At 38.4% G+C, this 24,858-nt stretch overlaps 1 protein-coding gene across 1 annotated transcript in view; it reads left to right on the forward strand.

Annotated features, from left to right (window-relative positions):
• Positions 1 to 24,858, forward strand: part of dchs1a (dachsous cadherin-related 1a) — a 127,234-nt gene that overhangs the window by 81,787 nt on the left and 20,589 nt on the right. Inside the window, 7 exon segments of the mRNA XM_048159848.1 lie at positions 17,883 to 18,071; positions 18,676 to 18,907; positions 19,155 to 19,391; positions 19,779 to 20,819; positions 21,559 to 21,746; positions 22,499 to 22,595; positions 23,266 to 23,423. Of these exon segments, the coding sequence (XP_048015805.1) occupies positions 17,883 to 18,071; positions 18,676 to 18,907; positions 19,155 to 19,391; positions 19,779 to 20,819; positions 21,559 to 21,746; positions 22,499 to 22,595; positions 23,266 to 23,423 (2,142 nt within the window).

A 24,858-nucleotide genomic window follows, 5' to 3' on the forward strand; every position in this document is an offset into this window, starting at 1 on the left:
AGCATCATCCACCAGACTGCTCTGTGCACAAAGGGTTCAAATGGTCAAAATCAGCAGTATTATTTCAGTGTCATTGTGGTTTTATTTTTAGTTTTAGTTAACTAAAACAACCCTGATCAGCTCAAACACGGCTGAAAGTTGATTATCAGGAAGGGCTTTTGTGACACACAAAAGAGAATACAGTAAAAGCCAAGGGTTTTTTTTTTTTCTGGATCCCAACATTGATGAAAATCCACACTGTTCCACAGAACAAAGACGGTTTAGAACAACATGAGAGTATGTAAAAGATGGTATAATTTGAATCTCTTTAAGAAAGACCTGTCTTCATACTAGTATGAATAAAACCCCATAGGGAAGACCCCATAACATAGAAAAGCATGTCCAGGTTTCCAGGATTTCAACCTCCAAAGTCTTTTGCATTGCTTTTGTATTTATCTAGGGTATGATATATATATATATATATATATATATATATATATATATATATATATATATATATATATATATATATATATATATACTCCAGTACAAGCATAACTGTAGAGCTTGCAGGAAGAGTCAAAGGTTGTGCAAAAAATGTTTGAATATTTCAGATCTGGAGGGCAGTGGCTAGAAATAGCAGTTATATCTGGGCACCAGCTGTTGTTTCGTGAGGAAAAAAACACCACATTTCTTTTTGTTTTCTCACTGAGGAGGTGGTTGTGATCTGCCTGAAGGCTGGTTCTGTACAACAAAACACAGAATATTTGGTGTATTCATTTCAACACAGCACTAAACGATTAGTATTTCTCACCAGTGATGTAATGTTGACGTCTTCAACCAGCAAGTGCAACTCAGCGTCACATGACACATGCTTAACCAAACATAAGATGGTTTTGTTGCTCTTTGCTGGTTTAAGCTGGTCTCCAGGTGGTCTCCAAGCCTGGCAGACTGGTTTTTAGCTGGTTGGTCAGATCATCTCCCAGCCTGACCAGCTGTTGAATAACCAGAGCTACTCTAAATCCAGAAAACCAGACTAGTATGACCAGACTGAGAGACAATCTAAGACCGACAAGCCTGCTTAGGCTGTTTTTTCTTAGCAGATGATGAAATAATTTGCAGATAATGCCGCACAAACTCTGTACGAGTTGATCCTTGGAGGTTTTAGAGCACTTCATGAGTGTTAAAAATAGCATTGTGGTAACAAAACCAGAAGTTAACACATAGCAGAGACTGTAAACTCTCTCCACCTGTCAATACAGTGAGACTTAATTACATGAATGACTGAAATATGATCTTAAATAAGAGAGAATGCATCAGCTGCACAGTTATTGATTGGCTACTTCCTGTTTTATAGATTTATTTGTCAAGAGAATGATTTATATGTCTCTTCTCAATGCTATATATTATGTATAGCTTATTTTAATAATATCATTATGCAGTTAACTCGATTTTTTTTGGAAAAGACTACAGCATAATGAAAGAAGTGCGCTTGTATTAAGAATGACAGTTGCATAAATTACATTCTGATCAAACATCATAATAAATGAGGCCTAAGTTAAATATTTCACAATGCAAAAGGGTCCGTTGATGCAGACGGCCTAATTATTTTATATCTGAGAAGAGTGGTTTCATTTTTTTAAACTTTCAAACGCATTTGCAGCTGTGCTCGCCTTGTACATACAAATGTGCATTAGTCACCTCATCTATCATAACGTACACCACCCAGATTCGTGTCGCACCTTATAATATGCCAAACATTAATACTTTCCAAGCTTTATGAAACTGTGAAACTGTTGCATGTTTTTTATTACAGGATGTCTACCGACTTTAATCCTTTTGGCCCAAACAGATTCTGTTTTTCTGTTTCTGTTCGCTTTTAAAAGCAAGTCCACTGTCATTTTTCACAGAGGTCATTATTCCTCTAGCGACAGTGTGTAGGCTGCTAAATGAATAGCCTGTTTACTTGTGCGAACAAGTGCCAGTGAAACCGAAGAAATTGATCTAAACACTCTCTGGCCTGTGCCGTCTCCTTCACCAAATTGTGTGTTTTTCTATACTCGACCCGGGCTTGAACCGGAGGAGGAATGACCTCCGCTGGGACCGTCCCACTGCTCTAAAAACAGACGTCTGAGGGCTGCGGCACAGAGCGTCGTAGCACGGTTTGGCACACGCCGGTAACCAGCCCCAGCGGGCCTCACAGAAAGCCGTGTTTATCGGCCAGTGGCACGGGCCCATGTGTGTTTATAGGGACGGCTCCAGAGAGCTGATATTAACTGTGTGACCTAAACAGTTATTTTAAAATGATAGCGTCCAGCCACGCCACACACAATAAGGCCCCTCTATGTTGAATGTTGCTGGTTCAAATCTTAAACTGTTTAGGGGTCGTTCTACACTGTAATCCAACATATATTGTTTTAAAGATAAAAAGATGGAAAGGCAGAATAAAAGAACCACAGGAAGGGTAATGACAACTTGTCTTAATGAAGGACAAGAAATACCCGACATTAAATGAGACACTTCAAAGCTTATTTAAAGAATGTGGTACTTTATTTGATATTTACATGTGTGTATGTATAAATGTGTATAGAGTATGTATTATTTTAGTACAGTATAATTTATATATACATACTATTATAGTTCTAATAATTTTTTTGAATTGGCTTTTATTTTTCTATTTTCAGTTTTCATTTTAGTTATTTTATGTGCTTTTGTCATTTTCATTTATATTTTATATTTACTTTTTATATGTTTCTATTTAGAATTTATTCTTATTTATAGTTTTTAATTGAGTCCAGTGAGTAATTTTTTAGTGCTTTACTTTCTCGCATGTTCGGTTTAATTTTAACATATAATATTTATATATATTTTTTTTATTTCAATTAAGCAGAATGTTTTCGTAGTTGCAGTTTTTGTTAACGATAATAATCATGATATAAGTTTGTTTTGAATATATTGAATATATCATATTTCATCATTTGGATTAAAAACAGCTGTTTATTTAGCTGTTGGGCTCAATTTATATACTGCACACATTGATTTCTGACACCACAGTATACAGTATGATTTTTGTCTTTTTTTTTTTTTTTTTTTTTTTTTTTTTACGTAACAGTCGGGATCATTAATATGTACGCCCCCAATATTTGCATATGCCAGCTCATGTTCAAGCATTAGACAAGGGCAGCCAGTATTAACATCTGGATCTGTGCACAGCTGAATCAACAGACTAGGTAAGCAAGCAAGGACAATAGCAAAAAATGGCAGATGGAGCAATAATAACTGACATGATCCATGATATCATGATATTTTTAGTGATATTTGTAAATTGTCTTTCTAAATGTTTCGTTAGCATGTTGCTAATGTACTGTTAATAGTGCCGTAGAACTTTTTTTAAAAGATGTAATATAAGTCTAAGGTGTCCCCTGAATGTGTCTGTGAAGTTTCAGCTCAAAATACCCCATAGATTTTTTTTAATTAATTTTTTTAACTGCCTATTTTGGGGCATAATTAGAAATGCGCCGATTCAGGTTGCGGCCCCTTTAAATCTCACGCTCCCCCGCCCCAAGAGCTCGCGCTTGCCTTAAACAACATAAAAAAAGTTCAAACAGCTAATATAACCCTCAAAATGGATCTTTACAAAGTGTTCGTCATGTAGCATGTCTAATCGTGTAAGTACACTGTTTATTTTGATGTTTACATACTATGCTCCGTGGCTAACGGCTAATGCTACACTGTTGGAGAGATTTATAAAGAATGAAGTTGTGTTTATGAATTATACAGACTGCAAGTGAATTTAAAAATGAAAATAGCGACGGCTCTTGTCTCCGTGAATACAGTAAGAAACGATGGTAACTTTAACCACATTTAACAGTACATTAGCAACATGCTAACGAAACATTTAGAAAGACAATTTACAAATATCACTAAAAATATCATGTTATCATGGATCATGTCAGTTATTATTGCTCCATCTGCCATTTTTTGCTATTGTCCTTGCTTGCTTACCTAGTATGTTGATTCAGCTGTGCACAGATCCAGCCGTTAATACTGGCTGCCCTTGTGTAATGCCTCGATCATGAGCTGGCATATGCAAATATTGGGGGCGTACATATTAATGATCCCGACTGTTACGTAACAGTCGGTGTTATGTTGAGATTTGCCTGTTCTTCTGAGGTCTTTTAAACAAATGAGATTTATATAAGAAGGAGGAAACAATGGGGTTTGAGACTCACTGTATGTCTTTTCCATGTACTGAACTCTTGTTATTTAACTATGCCGAGGTAAATTAAATTTTTTAATCTAGGGCACCTTTAAATGTGGTTAAAGTTACCATCGTTTCTTACTGTATTCACAGAGACAAGACTGTCGTTATTTTCATTTTTTAAACACTTGCAGTCTGTATAATTCATAAACACAACTTCATTCTTTATAAATCTCTCCAACAGTGTGTAATGTTAGCTTTAGCCACGGAGCACAGCCTCAAACTCATTCAGAATCAAATGTAAACATCCAAATAAATACTATACTTACGCGATTAGACATGCTGCATGACGAACACTTTGTAAAGAACAATTTTGAGGGTTATATTAGCTGTATGAACTTTGTGTATGCTGTTAAAGGCAGTCGAGAATTCTGTGGGCGGGGAGCGTGAGCATTTAAAGGGGCCGCAGCCTAAATCGGCTCATATTTAATGATGCCCCAAAATAGGCAGTTAAAAAAATTAATAAAAAAAAATCTATGGGGTATTTTGAGCTGAAACATCAGAGACCTTAGACTTATATTACAATAAGACCTTAGACTTATATTACATCTTTTAAAAAGACGTTCTACGGCACCTTTAAACAACACAGGACTCTATAGTATGGACAAAAAACACATACATTTTTTCTTCTTTTGGGTTTCACAGAAGAAAGAAACCAAAACCAAATGGGCTTTTAAACAGAAATGCTGTGTAAACAGAAGTTTCCATTCCCATACTATGCAGCAAATATGAACTCAGTGTACCAGCTTGTGATGAGCTTGAGGCAAGCTAGTACTTTGCTCTCCAGCAGAGACTGTGATTAAAGCCTTGTGCAATTAAAGAGCGTGTTTGAGAAGTGTCTCCAGGTCCCTGCGCAACAGTAAAGCACCTTTCCATTGTCATCTGTATCTGGACCATGAAGTGCCTGCAGCTACAGAAAGAAAGCGTTTTTACTGTGTTCCATTTTGGGAACTTGTTGGACACTGTTTCAGAGTGTCATGTACAAACAATGGAATTATGCTGAGATCATTCTGGCATTTTGCTGAGATCTTGTGGATCAGGGAACATTTCTACAGAGGTTGTAGGAGGTTTATGATGTCAGAAGAGAATAGAAAAAAAGTGATATTTTGAGCTTAGAGGTTAGTGCATGTGGAATGACACAGTTTGAGTTCTTCTTGTCATTTCCTGATCTAGTTCTCCTTGTTTCATGTCTCCTCTCTCACTGTTTCTAGCAATAGTGGCAGAAAAGTCAATCACCAGGTATTTAAAACTACATTTTTACATTTTCTGTAGAGAGCGTGATTTGTGCTTGCCCGTACAATACTTGAGAACACAATTCTAAGGCTTTCTGTGAGGTTTTTATTGTGTTGCTAATGCAGTTTCTAGGGCAGGGGTCTCCAATCCTGTTCCTGGAGGACCATTGTTCTGCAGAGTTCAGCTCCAACCTCAATTAAACACACCTAAAATTAAATAAGTTTATTTAGCTGTTGGTGCTTTAGCTCCATTTATATACTGCACACATTGATATCTCAAGCCATGTTAACAGTAGAGTATATGGGCTCAATTACTCTCAATTACTATTCCCTAAGTTAGTCCACTAATACAGTTCACTTAAAAGAGTGAATGAAAATGAGTGAGTGAATTCGGACAGCCGTTAAGTGTATATCGATTGTACACTCGTTGATGTGGTGCAATGTGGGATACAATGAAAGCACTCGAAAATGTCCACTATGCTTTCGGACTCCATTACAAATGGCTGTCCCCTCAGATGATACCCTCAAATAATAGGGGATTTCGGATTCAGCCAAGGTCTCATTAGGCATACTAGAAACTAAACTCTGCAGGACAGTGGCCCTACATGACCGGCTTTGGACACCCCTGTTCTAGGGTGTTTTGGGTGGTACCAAATCTAGGAGCTCAGTGCCAACTTTTGTCTCACAATGTGGGACCAATTATATAAAATAGTTGATTTTTATAGGTTTTCTCAAATGTAAGAGCAATAGTGATGCTCACCATAGTGATGCCATGTATTATGCGTTTGATGACAGCTGTAAAGTGAAAACAACAGATCTTTTATTGAACTTTTTTGTTTGAAATGTTTAAATTCATACCTTACTTGGCATATTTATGGGTCCAAATTACTTTTCCTTTAAACTCACAATAGTGGTTTTTCAATACCACAGAGGCATGGGCCTAATTTTTGTGGGCATTGTTGATTTTGTTTGTTTTCTCATAAATATATGCTTTGAACGTTGATTTACAAATTGGAAACAACCATGAACAAATCAAAGACATCTGGCAGTGAAAAGAACACAGCATTTATGCTTCTTTAGGAGGGGAACACAATCAAGATTGCTATAACTCAAAAACACACTCAAAAACAGATGCATTATATATGAAGTAGATAAGATGATTATGGAATGGCATAATAGAAACAGATGAGTGGCAGAACGTTTAAAATAAACCAGTCAATATTCATTTATTTATTGGTATTTATTTTATTGTGTTTACCTTATATACATATTTACAACATACTATATATTTTAAATAGGCTGCATTTAATAAAAAATACAGCGAATACAGTAATATAAAATATTATTACAATTTAAAATAGCTGTTTTCTATTTTAATATATATTTTAAAATGTAATTTATTTCTGTGATTCAAAACTGAATTTTCAGCATCATTACTCGTCTTCATTGTCACATGATCCTTCAGAAATCATTCTAATATGATGATTTGGTGTTCAAGAAACATTTCTTATTATGTTACCAGTCACCAATAATGATTGATAATAACTGAGAATCAAATTAGAGTATTAGAATGATTTCTGAAAGAACATGTGACACCTGAAGAATGGAGCTCATTAAAAAAAAAAGTTCAAATTGCTCAGCATTTAAGGAGAAGAGGGAAAAGGGAATTGTGGAAAACTATCTTCCTTTCCATTAGATGCAATTCCAGTATCTCCTAGGAATATGCAAATTATTATGCTATCGCTAGCCACTCACAGATGACTTTAGAACGACAGAAGTAAAGTAGACAACCAGATCTGGCTCCCTCTGTTGAGCTATGCAGCATTAAATCCAGGCAATTTTGAATGCTGGAGAACAGCTATTAGCTTTTGCCTTGAGGACATTGATGAGTGATGTGGCCACTGACTCCTACTGCCCACGTCTAAAATGACATTTCACTGAAAGCAATATATCTAGCAGTCAAAATGATGTGTACATAATGTCAGGTCCACTTACATTCCATGTATTTTCACGTAGGCCACAGAGAATTTTACCGCAGTCATACTTTACAGCACTGACCGTACTACATTTAACCCATAAAAAAGCCGTGCTCTTTGACTTTTTTCAAGGAGGCCATGTGAAGGCCACAATGCATCGGAAAAACCCTGCTGTTCTCTGCAACTGGCCTTTCAACAACCCATCTGACACTGGTGCCAGGCGGCAGGGCTGCGGGTGGAATTTGCTACCGTGTGCGTGTTGTGTTTGTGCACGCAGTCCTGTGAGGGAGTTATTGACCAGCAGAGCGGTGCCATAAGCCACATCAGTACCGTTAGGATCCCATAGCGAGCATGGTTCGCATTATTCCGTCTCTGCTGACGTCCCTTCAGCATCCCACTAAACTCTCAATGCAATTCATCTGGGTTCATTCAAGTTTCTGAAAAGTGGAGTTGGTTTACAGCTTCAAAGGGAACAATGCTCACCAATATGCAGGAAATAAATAAGCTAGTTTCAAAACCATTTTTTCTAACTGAGTGTGGTCAAAAAAAAAAAACAACACTTTATTTTTTTACATTATTATCTTATATTTTATTCTGTGCATTTATTAAAAATACCAATGTCCACATCCGCTTTCAAGTTGTTCAAAATAATCACCTTCTAATAACATGGTGACATTTCATTTTTGTGCGAAAGCATAAAAGAGCCGTGTCTCTTATGTGGCATTTCAAAAATAACAAGTGAGGCTGTTGAAGTGACAGTGAATGGGACTCCAGCAAAGAGCTTCTTCTGTAAGACGTAAGGCGTTATGGGGTCAGTGCAAAGGGTCACCCGGCTTTACGTTTCCAGAGGTGCTTTTGGCATGTTTATTGTTCCTGTTAAAATGACCACTGGAAATGCTTGGGCTTTCAATTCTCATGGGGAAAATTTGTCAAAGGTGGCACGAGTCTTAGTTTTGATAGCTTGGCTTCCTGCTCACTCTGAGATTCAGTAGACCTTACAGAGGTCACTAGTAAACACAGTCAGCTCTTAAAAACAGCTTATACAAGTGGATGACCTGCCTGTAAAAATAATTTAATTCAAAAGCTGTAATGGTCTGACTGATATAATATATGCATACTACTAATGCATTGAGCTAAAGATAAGATGCAATGTTTGTGTTCTTTGTGTTGTGTCATGACTGGTATATATTATACAATTAAGTATAAATTTACAGTTTAAAATAATATATAATCGTAATAATAATTATATATATACAGTACAGTCCAAAAGTTTGGAACCACTAAGATTTTTAATGTTTTTAAAAGAAGTTTCGTCTGCTCACCAAGGCTACATTTATTTAATTAAAAATACAGTAAAAAACAGTAATATTGTGAAATATTATTACAATTTGAAGACTGGAGTAATGATGCTGAAAATTCAGCTTTGCCATCACAGGAATAAATTACTTTGTGAAATATATTCAAATAGAAAACAGTTATTTTAAATTGTAATAATATTTCACAATATTACTGTTTTTTACTGTATTTTTAAATTAAATAAATGTAGCCTTGGTGAGCAGACGAAACTTCTTTTAAAAACATTAAAAATCTTAGTGGTTCCAACTGGTGGTTGGACTGTATATATATATATATATATATATATATATATATATGTATATATATATATATATATATATATATATATATATATATATATATATATATAATTCTTTTGTTTAAAAATGATTCAATTAAATATAAATTCACATATTAAATTTAAAGATTATATTTATAGTTATATTGTGTATATTGGGCTTGAAATTAACTTTTTTGCTCACCAGCCACTGTGGCTAGTGGTTTTCCAAAGTTATTAGCCCACAATTTTTAATCAATACAGTGGGGAAAAAACTGCCATATGGTTATTTTTAATATTATCTCATAATTTGGCAGCAGGTATATTAGGCTGCTGATGCACGGTATCTATTATACTGTTACACATACTAACTGTTTATGTGAATACTCGCCAAGACCGACATTTTGACATTATTTTTGTGTGTATTTGACTGTTTAAGCATGATAAGCAGCAAAAAAGAACTCAATTTAGTACTGAGAGGCGGCTTTATGTGCACCCACTTTGGGTGTGAGTACAAAATCTGCGAGAATTAGTAAAATTATGCGCAATACACGCAATCCTGTAATGCCAACAATATTAATTCGGAGCAAATTGAAATGAGTGAGTGAGGGGAGGCATGTTTGTGTGTCAACTCGCTATCAGAGAGATGAGAGAGCGAGAAAGCGCATATATATGGAATGTAGCCCATATGACCTATTTTTATTAATCTTTTATGTTGTTTTTGTCCTTTTTGGAACGTAATGGACATGCTCATTGTGGATTGTTATTGTATAGAAAGAGCTCTGTGAAGACCGCCTCCGGGTTTGGAACATCATGAGGGAGAGTAATTGCTGACAGAATTTTCATTTTCGAGTCTTTAATTTGATCTCTTTACTAAACTGCTCAGACATTGTCATCACATCTATGTTTATTCAAATGCATTCTCAAGCATTTATTTGACTGTCGTGTTCTCTGAAAGCATATCAAGTTATTAATACCCCGAGTCCATTTTGAACCCCATAACTCCTCTTGCAGCTATTAACCCCTCTGTCTCTGCTTCTCCTCTCTGAGATCCCCAGTCTATCATTTTTCTCTGTACATATTTTGATGCCTTAATCACCTCCAGCTGCGAGGGCCAGATGAAAGACAAACACTCACAGTTATGGAGAGATGAGAGAAAAAGGGGAAACCATACTCAATAGTCCCTCCGCACCGGTCGTCCTGGTGTCATTACTCCTCTTTAGTCTGAATTGGCCATCCTGTGATCTCCTGCCAAAAATCTGCACCTTACCCCAGCCGAAAGTACCTGCTGCTACCCCTCCCTGTCACGTCAAGGCCAGAGATGAAAAGCTCAAAGCTGTTATTTTAGAAACCAACACCTTTCAGAAGTATTCCAACCCCAATATTTACATCCAAAACTCAGGCCTTTACACCATACCTGACATAAATTGTGGTCGACTACCAGAATACAAGTCTGCGTCTGATAAAAACGTGAAACATGACAAGTCGGTGTCAGCTGCTTCTTTCGATCCTAAGACTTTCTTGACCCTTTCTGGACATTTCCTGATGACAGTGTCCTGGCGGGAGGCTCATACAGGCACGGCTCCTAGGATGAAGCCAAGCTTCCTTGCATGAAGAAATAATTAGGGTGCTCACTGATCTTGACATGTATATGATGTTTTACAGGCATCCCATTATACTGCAGATCCCTTTTAATGGACATCTGGAGAGTGCCGCGTACTTCACAGATCTGGAGGAGCGCTCCGATGATGTCATGCCGATCCATTACTCAAAGGAAATATGTACAAGAGATGTTTGCTAATACAAAACCGCCATATTGCGCCCATTGACAGCTTGTTCTGTGGTGTAAAGTTGCAGTAGATGCAGGTCACGGTGACCTTTGGGGTTACTGCCAGCCACTTGAAAGGGCGTCATAAAAAAATTTAGTACGTAGAGAATGCATCTGGTATTTTTCATAACACGTGTCTGTGTTATGTTACTTGCTGTTTTTGTCCAAATGGACATTCATTGGTGATTTTTAAGCAATGCAAGAAGTGAATGCAGTGAATCTGTTATGTTTTATGATTTTGGCAGCAGGGCTGCATATTGAATGATGTGATTGTGAAAAAACCCAAAAAAACAAAACAGTGATAAACAGCAGTATTTAAAGGGATAGTTCACCCAGAAATTAAATGTCATAATTTATTCACCTTCATGTCATTTTAAACCCATATGAATTTCTGGAAGTATAAAAGGAGAAAATTCAGAGAACATCTGTGAATTAAATACAATGGCATACATCTAACTCGTTTCAATGCAATACATGCTATAATTTTTGGCGAACTTGGTCTTAAAATAATCCATCCATCCATCCATCCATCCATCCATCCATCCATCCATCCATCCATCCATCAATCAATCAATCAATCAATCAATCAATCAATCAATCAATCAATCAATCAATCAATCAATCAATCAATCAATCAATCAATCAATCAATCAATCAATCAATCAATCAATCAATCAATCAATCAATCAATCAATCAATCAATCAATCAATCAATCCATCCATCCATCCATCCATCCATCCATCCATCCATCCATCCATCCATCCATCCATCCATCCATCCATCCATCCATCCATCCATCCATCCATCCATCCATCCATCCATCCATCCATCCATCCATCCATCCATCCATCCATCCATCCATCCATCCATCCATCCATCCAGTGGGATGGAAACGATGCTTTATTTGTGAATATTTTTTGTGATATTCTGATTTTTCACATAAAATAAATTTGCAACTTGATGAAAATAAATAGTTGTTTATGCTCACTAGTAGATTTGTGTTTCTATTTCTCGGTTTTAAACAGGCAAGATGCGTTATATGTCAAATGCTTCAGCTCTGTAGTTGTAATGAGCTGGAGGGAAGTGCGGCTTTCACTCGGCCGCCGGTCAAGAAGGCCAGAAAGTAGTAGGAGGTATCCCATTTCCCCCTCTTCCTCAGCTCTCTGAAGTGATGCCAAGAAGAAAAAGAAAGAGAGTGATCTCTCAATAAACAGCTGTAATAACTCATAGCATGTCCTTCAATATATCAGTCCATGTCTTTCTGTCACCTTTCACCACTGTCTGTCAGTCGCACATATCTCTTTACACTTCCATCCATCTATATTTTCACTCAATGCCTGCTTTCATATTTGTATTTATCAATCAGTCAGTGTTTGTGCGTGTCCTCCCATGGGTTTGAGAATCGTCCATCAGTGTGCTGTTTTTGTCTGTCTGAAGTCATATGATGTGAATGATAGCTTCAATAAAATGCTGTATTGAAATTATTGGGAGCATAGTATGTTTATGGTGTGCTTGGCTTTGTCTGTAAGTATCCTTCTGAGAAAAGAATGTGCTGTTTTCTGTTTGATCTCTTATCTCCCCTGCTATGGAATGGAATGAGATATATCACCAGATTGAAAATATGAAAGCCACATTGTGGCTTATACCAAGAGACTTTTGATATAAACTGTAGATTTCAGACAGGAGTTGTATCCTGTATTTAAACACTAGAGGCCTTAGTTGGTTAGTTTACCCCTAATTCGAGTATTTAACTAAATATTAATTTCTTTACTAGAAAGTTTGTAAAATGTTGTGCATGAACATTAGCCAATGACTCCAATTAATTAGTGAATAATTTCTTTAATGATTAATTGAAAATAATCATCCAAACAATCGCTAAAATCACTAAAATGAATCAGACTTCCCAATTCTACCTGAGAGAGAGGACATTTTGAGAATGTGTCGGGGATTTTTTTTTTTTTAAAGTTAAGTAATGTTTAGGCCGTGTGTCCACCAAAGCGTTTTTTTCCAGCTGCTAGCGTACTTTTTCAATTGTTTTCAATGGGAATGCCCGTTTTTTAAACGGCAGGAGCGTAACGAGGTGCTGAGCGTCTTTTTCACGCTCAAGCGCTGAGAGCTCAGCGTTTTTTACTGGTCGTCTCGAGTTGAAGAATGTTCACCTTTGAGTAAAACGCTGCGCTCATAATTGTCACTTTTTAGCCAGCCGTCCAATCAGAGTGGAAGGAGGGGCAGGACAAATACAACACCGACCAACTGTCACAACATTCTTGCTGTACAACGACATCAACAAACAGAGAAAGAAACAAAATGGATGAGAAATTAATATTACTGGTCTCCGAACATACATAGCAAGTAATTCCTACATTATGTCAACATTTTTAGTCTGAAACAAATTACCTGCAAAATCAGTTATAAGTAACAGTGCCTCGGATATTCCGTATCATAGCAACAAAACGTCTCAACTGAAAAAAAACGCTGCGTGGCTGAAGCACTCTCAAGCGCTCACAGATAGGCGTTTTAAGCAGAGCACCTAGCGTTTTTAGCTGGCTAAAAACGCTTTGGTGGACACACGGCCTTATTCAATTATATTGTCAGGATCTTTGTTATTTTTTATGTTTTCATTAATAAACTCTGATTTGGGTACATTATAGTAGTTTGAACTGCTTTTGGTCCTTTTTGTGGTTTGACAGTCTCAGACCCCCTCCAGTTTCATTAATAATAGCAGCAGAATTTATTTATTTGTTTGGTTATCTATTTTGAGCGAACTATTTGTTTAACCCTTAAATGCATACCTCGGGTCTTTAGTGACCCGGGACGTCATTCACTACCCCCCTCCTTCGTTCATTTTTTAAAGTTAGACATCAACCTTCTTGGTATTCCTCAATCAATTCATTATAAAGAATATAACAAGAAAAAATCATAAAATGATAAAAGAATGCCATTTTTGTATTTTTTTTTTTTTTTTTTTAGGGTCACTAACGACCCGAGGTGTGTATGAGTGTACTTATATTTTTTCTGCACAACAATAATTGAATCTTAGATGACGGAATAAGTGCAATTCACCTTTATTCCACAAGCTTGCAATGTCTTATACACAATGCTGAAGTGATGATACATTCAGACAAAAAACAAAAGAATAAGCAAAACATGAAATGGCTCAGCGATTTACTGCAGAGCAAGTACTGAACGCAATCAAATATGACTGTAACTGTTACTGGATGAATCTGGTGAAGCTGTTAGTGGAAATATTGATTTTTAAGATGTTGAAAATTATATAGTTCTGAGAATATGTTTGAGATCGCCAATGGGCTCATATTCGTGACCTCAAACATAAAACTAGCCTATTATTTGCTGAATTTACTGGGAAATGAGCTCTGACAAGGACAGTGATGATGGCATAAAACATCTGCTCAAACTGAGGTCTTTTCAAGCTCCAAAAGGTAACAAAATATGATTTTTTTAATCAAAATTATTCTTTTGTAATTGTTACTCTAATATCAGAGGAGTTTTATATTATCGCGACAGGTAGAGATCCTTCCGTGTTAGATATAGATACGGGTTGATAAAGACCCGAATATGTAAGAATGATTTGGTGAAACAGTCATGCATTTAAGGGTTAACTTTAGTTCCTGCATTGTTTTTTAGCCTTTTTTTAAACCATTGTTCCCATTTGTGGAGCTTTTTGCATTTGTGCAGCATTTAAATAAAAGCAACCTTTTTGCAACATAAGACAAAAAGAAGGCAAGATGTTTGAAACTGAGATTCTCTTTTGCGTGAGATCATGCTGTTTCAGTTGGATCACTCTGTGGGTTTCTTGTTATTTAAGCAAAGTCACCACTGTACTCTCCCCATGTCATGTTTGTGTAAGAGACATCGCTCCAGATGACCCCAGTGCCAAGTTACACCAACTCGCTGCCTTGTACTGCTGTTATTGGGGGGTTTTGTCTGTGTTTGGGTGATGTAATTTGTGATATCTTTGGTTTTATGTTTATTGATTTCTTCTCTGAGAAGATCAGTAGTACAGAACGGGCCTTACAAAAGTGTGTTTGTCAAACAGACTCTGATTGGCTTGTTAGCAAGTTCACAAACTGTTCTGCCAGCTGCAGTGTTTAGTTTGGCTAAAAAAGCTTCCTGATCAGATGGTTTGGTCTTGAATGCTGTAAGATGGTTTGTTTGACTAGGAACGTGCCACAGAATTAAATGAAGCGGTTCTGAATGCTACATGAACTACACTTATCAAATCTACATATCCTGCATTGTTGTTGGATCATAGATCTTAGACATAATTTGCATGGAAATTGTCCCACGGAGCAGTTTCACTGTCCTCTATCAAACCATGCACCAACTTACAGGTAACCTTGAGTCAGTGGTTTGTCGATGGAGATTTTACAGACATCCAAGTAAAAGTTTTGCATGTTCATTCCAAGGTGGTCACTTAACAAATCAAAAACTTCATTGTCATATTCAGCATTTCCTTTTGGGAAAGCATCAGCCAGGTCGCTTACTCACTAAATGAGCTGTGTAGCCTTGAGAAAACTCAATGCAGGGAAACCAGATCCATTGCATTAGCGAAAACTAACGAGAACTGGACAAGCTTATTCTTTCTCCCTATTAATCTTGTATTCGCTTACTTGAATGTTGCTTTTTCTCCCCTAAAAAAAGGAGTCAAGAGGAATGGTGGGTGAACCACAAAACTCCACAAGTTAGCATTGGATTCCTTTGGCTTGTTCTGCAGTAACAGTTCGCCCAGCCAAAGTCTCGCTTGGCTCGTTCAGGGCGACTCGCATCTTTCTCTCGCACATGGAGAGAGAGGCGAGGGAACCGTAAGAGCCGCAGAACGTGTCCAGTACAGTATTCTCACTCTTGTCTCACTTTCACACTCTGAAAATAAATTATGTATGACGATTAAACCACACTCTACATAAACACCAAACCTCTGTTTGTTTGAGCATCCCGACACAGCAACGTTGGCTCAACCAGTAGTGTGAGTTTGGGGGTGGTACTGTCTGTTTGTACAACCAATGGCTGTTGGGGAGAATATGTTTGAATGTTTGTAATTCACTTTGGTGGTGCACATTTGACTTTTTTAGACAACTGTGATGTAATATATGTAACATTTTTATAGAAGAGTTGAGAAATTTATTAAGTGAGATTCAGTTTTTGAGGTCATCTCGTGCATTGTGCACTGTTGGCGTGTCTGAGTCTGCGTGTCTCCATGAGTTACGGTGAGGAAAAGCACAGAGGATTTAGCAGAGATTTTGAGAAAGCAGCTCAAGCACACTTTGACCCACTTATGATTCAGTCAAGATTGAGATTCCACTAAACTTCTTATGAACTGTTATTGTACTGGCAAAGGCAACCTGCTTCTTAAACAGTACATCCCCAAATCCCTCGACTCCTGTGTGTGTGTGTGTGTGTGTGTGTGTGTGAACACATATATGCCTGTTTTTGTGTATGCATGCACTTTAGGTGCCCCCTTTAGGACCCGAAAAGACAATCATTCAATCAGTCATCATGATTACTAGCATCTCACCACATATTCAAACACACTCTAGAAATTATGAGCTTGGGTTTCTCCCCTTTTTTGAGAAGCCACTTTATTTAAATCCTTTTTTGTTGGAGAGATGGAAAAAGAAACTCAATCCCACTTCTGGTTTCAGTCTTCTACCTTTGAAGGGTTTACATGCTTAATACTGATTGTTTTTTACCGTCTTATTACATGTACCATGCATATAGTCAACTTGACAGATGTTTTAAAGATGGCTTGAGTACAAAAACATGATTTCTTATTGTGACCAACATGCTTCCTTTTCTAATATATCTTCCATTCAATAGCTGCTACGAACAGCGCTACGACCGAGAGGAAATATTTATCTTACAGTGCTGCTTTGGAGCTAGTTGGACTATATTGAGACCCACAAGTCCCCTAGACATTTCCCTGCTTTCTCTGTTCAAGCCAGGCTTTCATGGAAAATGGCTTTGTCCTTGAAGCAGATCCTTGGTCAAACCGCCCTTCCACATTTTGTTACCTCAAACTCTCGCTGTTCAGTCCTCAGGCGTCCAACTTCTGTCAAGCTATCGTGAAGGGGAAAAAGGATAGGTAGTGTGGTGTTTATGGTAATATCCCCCCAACCCCCCCCTTTTGTGCTTGGTTGTAAAATATCAGGGTTTGCTTCAGGGCCTTGGATGGTTAAAAGGTGGAACATCCCTCCACTGTGGGCTGGGACTTCATGTATTCATGATGATTATTTTTCCTACACTTGCTCCACGGCCTCTGCCAGGACCCGATGCCTTCATCTCAATGTCATTAGAAACTCTTTGCACAGTTTCAGCCGTCATCCACTCCAGACGGCTCATGGCCGAGGTGTAATGTTGTTTGAGAGTAAATGTCACCAGCTGAAGCAGTATTTGTCCTATTATTTGATGAATAAGAAGCTGAATAGAAAGTAATTTCGCTTTCTGTATTTGCATGGAATGGCATTTCATTTTCTCCCAGATAGTCATCACATCTATACAAGTCTCTTTCTGTCCTTCTCTCTCTCACTTCATTTGTTTATCTGTCTGTCGTTCTCTCCCGAGCTGTTTGCTGTGTCTGTGAAAGTCTTTATGTCTGCTAGCTGCCAGTAGCTTCCCTCCTCTTGGCTTGGTTGATCAAAACCAACTGTAGCAGAAGAGCTCTCCATGTGCTCTCTTAGTTTACCGCACTATATGTACCTGCTGCAGAGCACCAGAGCAGCGTTTGAATGCCAAGGGCTGTGAATCAAGTCAGATAAATGTGTTGTGGTGTTGCTCAGTGGAGTCTCAGGTTTATTTGTGACAGGAAACAGCAGAGTGGTCTTAGAATATGAACATTTAAATTAAAACTAGAGCTGGGGGTATATTAAATAGTCATACTATTGGTCGGATGGCCGGATACCATCAAAAGGCTGTAAATATCGAGATTTTATTTTTAACCTACCTACCTTTAATCTAATTTGTTCTCTCCTCTTCCAGGTTACAGCTACTGATGCTGATGGTGGGTCTTTTGGCTCCATCTCCTACTCTCTGGGCTCTGGTCCAGGCACTGTGACCCCGTCTCAGTTCACCGTTGGCAAGCACAATGGACAGATCTGTACTACCACCAGCCTGGACCGTGACCAGGGTCCAGCCAACTACGACTTCACCATTACAGCTGTGGATGGGGTGAGTGTCTCAGCAGCCACATCCCTCACCAATACAATTGTAACATCAACTGTGATTGGATTGTTTGCTTCAGAGGTGCAGGAAATTATGTCCAATTTGGAAGCCAGTGAATAAAATAGCATGCATACTAATCCTTCAGTGGCGGTTTAGCATCCTGTGCCTAAGTATTACTTTAAAGCATACTTAAATACCTCGAAGGAAATTTCAGCAGACGCATTAAAGCACTCAGAGGCAGCTGGCCCCTAAAGAGCAGCAGCTTGTAATATTTAATAAGTTGGGGCTTTTTCCTGACATGCCATTTGCTCCATATGGGATGCCAGGCGAGCAAGATGTTTAGCGACAAGAACCGTATCCCATGTGTACACTGTTCCCTCGGCAGATTGCAGTTCTCAACAGGGAATATAATCAATCTACTTCCTCCCCAGAAGTTTTCATTTTTCTCGCAAGTGTAATTTTTGTCTAGTACAGACTATCTAGGGAATGTTTTCTGTTTCTTACGATTTTAAGTCTATTATGTAGCCAGCCTCCATCAGTTGGTTGTAATATCTCGTTAGATTTTATTGTATGTTCTTTATAAAGACCTTTAATGACCAATTTATTCTAGGGTGGACTAAGTTCAGTGGCATACGTGCGGGTGGACCTGATAGACATAAATGACAATCGACCAGCATTCTACCCTCTGAGCTATGCAGTGAGCCTGAGTACGCAGAGCACCCCAGGAACCTCCGTCCTTAAGGTGACTGCTCATGACCCTGATGCTGGGGAGAACGGCAGAGTGACGTACCGTACTGTACCTGGAGGGAGCTCACCTTTCTTCACCCTCAACAAAGATACTGGTGAGAAGATTAGATCTACACTCATTTAATCAAAGTACAAGTTCAAGGATCATAATCAGTGTATTTCAACATTAGTCACATTGGCTTCATAATACAAGATTGTAAAACCATATACATATATAAAGTTTGCGGTCAGTAATTTATTTATTTATCGTTTTTTAAAAAAGTCTCTTATTCAGCATGGCTTGATGTATTCAGAAACCTTTCAACTTAATAGAAACATTTATTTTGGTTGTGCATTTCCCAGGAGTGATTTCACTGTCACGCGCTCTACATGGAAAGGCAAACTCAGTCATTACGATGGTGGTCTCAGCCCAAGATGGTGGGGGCCTTACTGCTCCAATCAATGCCAGGGTCAACATCAGCATAGTGGCAGGACTGGTTGCACCCCCTGTGTTTGAACAAGCTCAGTACTTTTTCTTGGTCTCTGAGGATGCCCTGCGTGGAACACAAGTTGGCGTTGTGCGGGCCAGCACTAAGAACGGTGGGTGAGCTAATCTCAGAGGTTTTTCAGTCTCCCCTTTGGTCACAAAATCCCTATTTAACATGTTTAAACACAAAATAGACTTCAATGCATACCCACATTTATCAGTCATGTTGGACTGTGTTCAAGTGCGCTGACAGACATCTTCTGGCTTTTTTCTCCATGGTGCACCACTTGTACAAATAGGCATGGAACCACTGTACACACCTCATTTACAATAAACATTAATCATTGATTCTGTTTCACCACTTGTTTTTTTAAAAATTTGCTTTGGATATGTGAGGCACTAAATTCTGGTCTCATGTGTTGAAAAATAACTCTTTGTCTTTGTTTTCTTGCTACACTGTGAACTGATGTGTCTCTGGCCTTTTGCCTCTTGGTTCTCAGGTATCTCGAAAGATATCTCCTACACTATTAGCTCTGGTGACCCAATGGGCTACTTCACCGTGGATTCAGAGACTGGGGCCTTGAGAACAAGCTTGCCTCTGGATCACGAGGCCCAACCCAGCTTGAATCTGGAAGTTCAGGCGCACTGCGGTAACCCCCCAGCCTTTGGCCAGACTAGGGTACGAATTACGGTGTCCGACGTCAATGACAATGCACCCGTATTCTTGCCCTCATCCTCCGAGTCATTGATTCTGCCTGAAGACACACGGATGGGTACAGTGGTGTACAAGGTCCAAGCAGAAGACCGCGATTCTGGACCCAATGGTCTCCTGAGTTTTGACCTTTTCAGCGGCGGTGCCCAGAGAACCTTCAGCATTGATCGTAACAGCGGGCACATCCGCCTCATTGGCAGTTTGTCGTACGAGACCATGCCCCGCTATGACCTGCAGGTGATTGCCAAAGACAGCGGAGCACCTCAGCTAAGTTCTACTTTCACCCTGGTCATCCACGTACAAGCCGAGAACAGCCAAGGTCCCATGTTCGATAGCCTCACGTACCGAGTAGAGCTGAAAGAAAGCACACCTCTCAACACACGCTTCCTGCAGGTTCGAGCAGTAAACCGAGATGGCGGCATCACCGCTGGACCATCTTCTCCATCTTCCACCCCACTAGCCTACCACCTGCATCCAGACGGTGATGCTGCAGGGTTTGGCATTGTGTCCGACAGCGGCTGGCTGTTTGTGAAAAGTGCTTTGGACAGGGAAGCCAAGGAGATGTACCTGCTCACTGTACTGGCCACGTCAGGCAATGGACAGTTGAAGAAGACGGGTAGTGCCACAGTGCGTGTGTCAGTGATGGATGAAAACGACAACACCCCACGATTTACCCAAGAGAGAGCATTCCTGGCAGTGCGCGAGAACCTTCCGGCAGGCACTGGTTTCGGCCGGGTGTCTGCCAACGATCGAGATGCTGGTCTCAACGGTCGGCTGAGCTACCGCCTGCTCCATCTGGATCGCCACTTCCAGATCAACTCCCACACAGGTGAGAATCAAATACGGCAGACAGTCCAACAGACCAGAACGACTTTGAGTGACAAGGTCAACTTGGCACATACACAGGTTCTCTAGTGGTTGGTGGTATTATGTTTGTCTGTATAGAATAGGGATGTCCAAAACTACGTATTTTCAAAATTGACTAGTTGGTGAGTTGTTTATGAATTAATCAGCTTTTTGGTCTTGAGTAATCATTGTATAATATGGCTAGTTCAGGGTCATGTCCATTAGCATTTCCTAAAAGCTAAGTAACAGCTTTCCAAAGAGACATGAATGCTGTCATTTACCAAATGTTTGCATGCTGACTGACAGATATTCATCAAATAAATAGGTAAAATAATGACTATAGCCTTAAATTTCAGAAAGCTATCATAGTCCTCACAAAAACAATTTTTACTGATTGTTAGCATGCTATCTTAGAGGTTTTACAGCTGCTAAAATAATAAAGGTAAAACAAGAAAATCTATATAAACTAGCCAAACTCAGCAATCCAGTAGTCAGTTGTTGGATGGCTTTTTGACTGTTCTGACCCATCCTTAATGTGGAGCTGTTGAGCATACTGGACATCACACAGCTCCAGACTTCTGGCAGCATGCTAACTGTGGGGGTTCCTCTTGGTGATGTCAGGATGTGCCATCTGTGCCTTCTGCCACTGACATTTTCCTCAGCAGTGTAATAGTTTCTCACCCTTTTTTCTGTGTTTTTCCATCTGTCCTACTCTTTTAAAGGTGAGATAAGCACAAAACTTTCCCTGGACCGTGAACTTCAGTCCAGCTACCAGCTCATTGTGGTGGCTCAGGATGGTGGGACCCCTGCACGCAGCGCCACAGGCTCTGCTTTCATCACAGTTCTGGATGAGAACGATAATGCACCCTCCTTCAGCCATGCTCAGTCAGGAAGAGAGCTCTTGCTGCAGGTATGAGAGCTAATATTAGATTCATAATCCTCAGAGCTATGTCTTCTAGAAGAGAAATACTGTACATTTTAATGTGTAAAGTATATGCTCTACAGGTTCATTTTGTCAACTTTTAGATCTCGCTAAGCTGATGAGATTTCTTGAAACTAGGCAAATATGTTCAAAAGAAATAACTTTACCATTAAAAAGTTGGGGGACAGTAAGAAAACAAATAAATACTTTTATTTAGCAAGGATGCATTAAATTGATCAAAAGTGACAGTAAATAAATTTATAACATTACAAAGTTTCAAATAAATGTTGTTCTTTTGAACGTTCTGTTCATCAAATTATAATTTTCACAAAAATATTAAACAGCACAACTGTTTTAAACATTGATAATAAGAAGAAATGTTTCTTGAGTACCAAATCAGCATATTAAAATGATTTCTGAAGGATCATATGACAGAAAACTAGCTGCTAAAAAATTCAGCTATCATCACAGGAATAAATTACATTTTAAAATGTATTAAAATAGAAAATTAATAATAATATTTCACAATTTTAGTGTATTTTTGAAGAACTAAATGCAGCCTGGGTGAATTTAAGGAAAAAATATATATATTACCAACCCCAGGTTTTGAATGGTAGTGTATATTCTAACATTTCTAAAAAGACTTCTATCTAGGAAAAATTATAGCAATTTAATATATAGTAGTGAGATGTATTATTTATTTATCATTATTTAAAAAGTGAACTCAAATCTCTGTACAGGCACTAGAAGGTCAACCATCTGGATTTCTACTGGGAACGATTCATGCAAAAGACCCTGATGAAGGAGAAAATGGAACTATTTTCTACTCGATGTCTGGTAAGAATGATGCATCAGTGAATAAGTCAATTAATCAAAACCATCTTGTGAGCAGATGCAAACTTTACAGCGATAAGCATTGTGTCTTGACTACTAAACATGAAACTGCTTTGCAATGTGATACAACCCTGCTAATCAAAGGATATTTAATGGTCAATGTGCTGTGGAGCAACATTTCAGACCAATGAGATTCCACAGTGGGCGGGGCTACCCATTGTCACCCTGTTAAAATAGAAAACAAGCACTTAACAAAATGATTAATGCAGTTGCAACTGATTTAATTGAAAAAAGTACAGTTTTAGTGTGTTGTTAAGATTCCACTGTATTCTGATACTAAAAAAGTATGCCGGTACCAAAAATACATCATACCTGACCCATGCGATAATATTCTGCTATTCGTCACAGTTCAGGCAGCATGACGTGAAGTGTAGAAGGTAATGTGTTGACGCGTGAGATCTTAAAATATGTTGTGTAGCACATTTACTGAATTTGACACATAACTATTTCATTCTGAATTAATCAAATCCAGATGGGATCAAGTCATATGCAGCCTTTTTACAGTAAAAAAAAAAAAAAAAAAAAAAAAGGTCTATCCAGTCATTTTGTATCTGGTTAGGACAAACACACAAACTTGTCTTTTATTGCCCTTTCCATCTTGTCTTTGCCGTAGGTCCTAGAGCTGAACGTTTCACTCTGAACCCAAACACCGGAGAGCTGCGGTCCTCTTCCCTTTTGAGCCATTCTGAGCGGCCCGAGTACAGTTTCATCGTTCTGGCCTCAGACCGAGGTTCACCCCCTCAGAGCTCCACCATAGCATTGAAAATACAGGTCAGTCCCCCTCCAGGAATCAGATGGGACATATGAAACAGTGGCTAGGTTAAGATACACCTAGAGTCTATGAACCTAAATCTAAATCATGCAAATCCATTGGATGACGGAGGGATTAAACATCCCTTCTGGACCCTCATTCTTTGGCAGGTTTCCTGACAAATTTCCTAACAATGTATATTGTGCCTTGATTAGTTATGGCTATAAATCTTCAAAAATTCAATGTAACACAAGTGACCTTTGGTCATATCAGAGATTGGCTTCATCGTAAGTTAAAAATAACACCTTCCGCCACATGGATCTACTCATCACCTTTTCATAACATGCAAAATGATTTATTTAATACTGTTATATGAAAATATGAACTTGTAAATTATTCTCTACAGGAATGGATCCGTTTACATCTGCTTTCAGGTTAAACATCATGTGAAGGAAATATGGAATGATCTAGTTGGCCTAATCAAGGCTTACATTCTTGCATTGCAAATTTCCATAGCTAGCTCATCTCTCCTAGTCCAAGTCTTGTAACCTTCCCCGAGCAATGCCGGGAAAAATACTCTCAGCTGGCTAATTTTAGGTGCTCAAAGATGAATGTCTTAGCTTTGACTTTTTTTCCCCCTCACTCTAGCCGTTGTTGTCTGCAACATTTTAAGCGTGATATTACAGTGTAAAACATTCAAAGTAGGAGTGACCATCTCCCAGCTGCACCGATACAAGTGCCAGCTGTGCTTTCTGCTATGTTGTGTCAAAGTCTCGTAATACAGTTCAGTAGCCCTTTGAAGAACAGAAAAGCTCCTTGTGAAATACCCCACTGATCAAATTAATATTTCTCGAACTAGTCAACAGAGTGGAAACAGACTCAACGGACAGCAACGGTAGTAAATTCCAGCATGCAAATGCCTGGAAAACACATTTATGCTGTGTAACTATTTAATATTGTTATGTATGTGCCAATACAAATAATGAAGTTTATAATTGATATCTATTTAGAATACAAAAGAGCTCTGGCAAGGCTTTGATACTTTTAGAAATCAAGAGTTTGTCAAGCAGCTGTGCAGAAAAAAAAGTAGATCTTTTGTTGGAACGTGCTTTGACATGTCATTTACCGCTTAATGTGGGATTAATTACTCCTCTGTCCTATTATGTTTCATTAGAAGACTTGGCCTCAAGAATATCGTTATTGCCAATATACTAATCACACTGCTGCGTAATGATGATTTAGTCATAGTAAAAAATTAATAGGTTATTCATGAGCACATGTGTTGCAGTGCATACCTTTATTTTCACTTGTTTGAGTTCTAATACATAGCTTCTAGGGATTAGTAACTTGCGTGTTCTGTGTTTGTATGTGTTTTTCCTTATCTAAATGTTTGTTTCCATCTTTCTGTATCTGTCTTTCTTCGTTCTTTCTGTGCACATACACACATACACAGAC

Source organism: Megalobrama amblycephala, linkage group LG16 (genome assembly GCF_018812025.1).
Source record: "Megalobrama amblycephala isolate DHTTF-2021 linkage group LG16, ASM1881202v1, whole genome shotgun sequence".
Lineage (NCBI taxonomy): Eukaryota > Metazoa > Chordata > Actinopteri > Cypriniformes > Xenocyprididae > Megalobrama > Megalobrama amblycephala.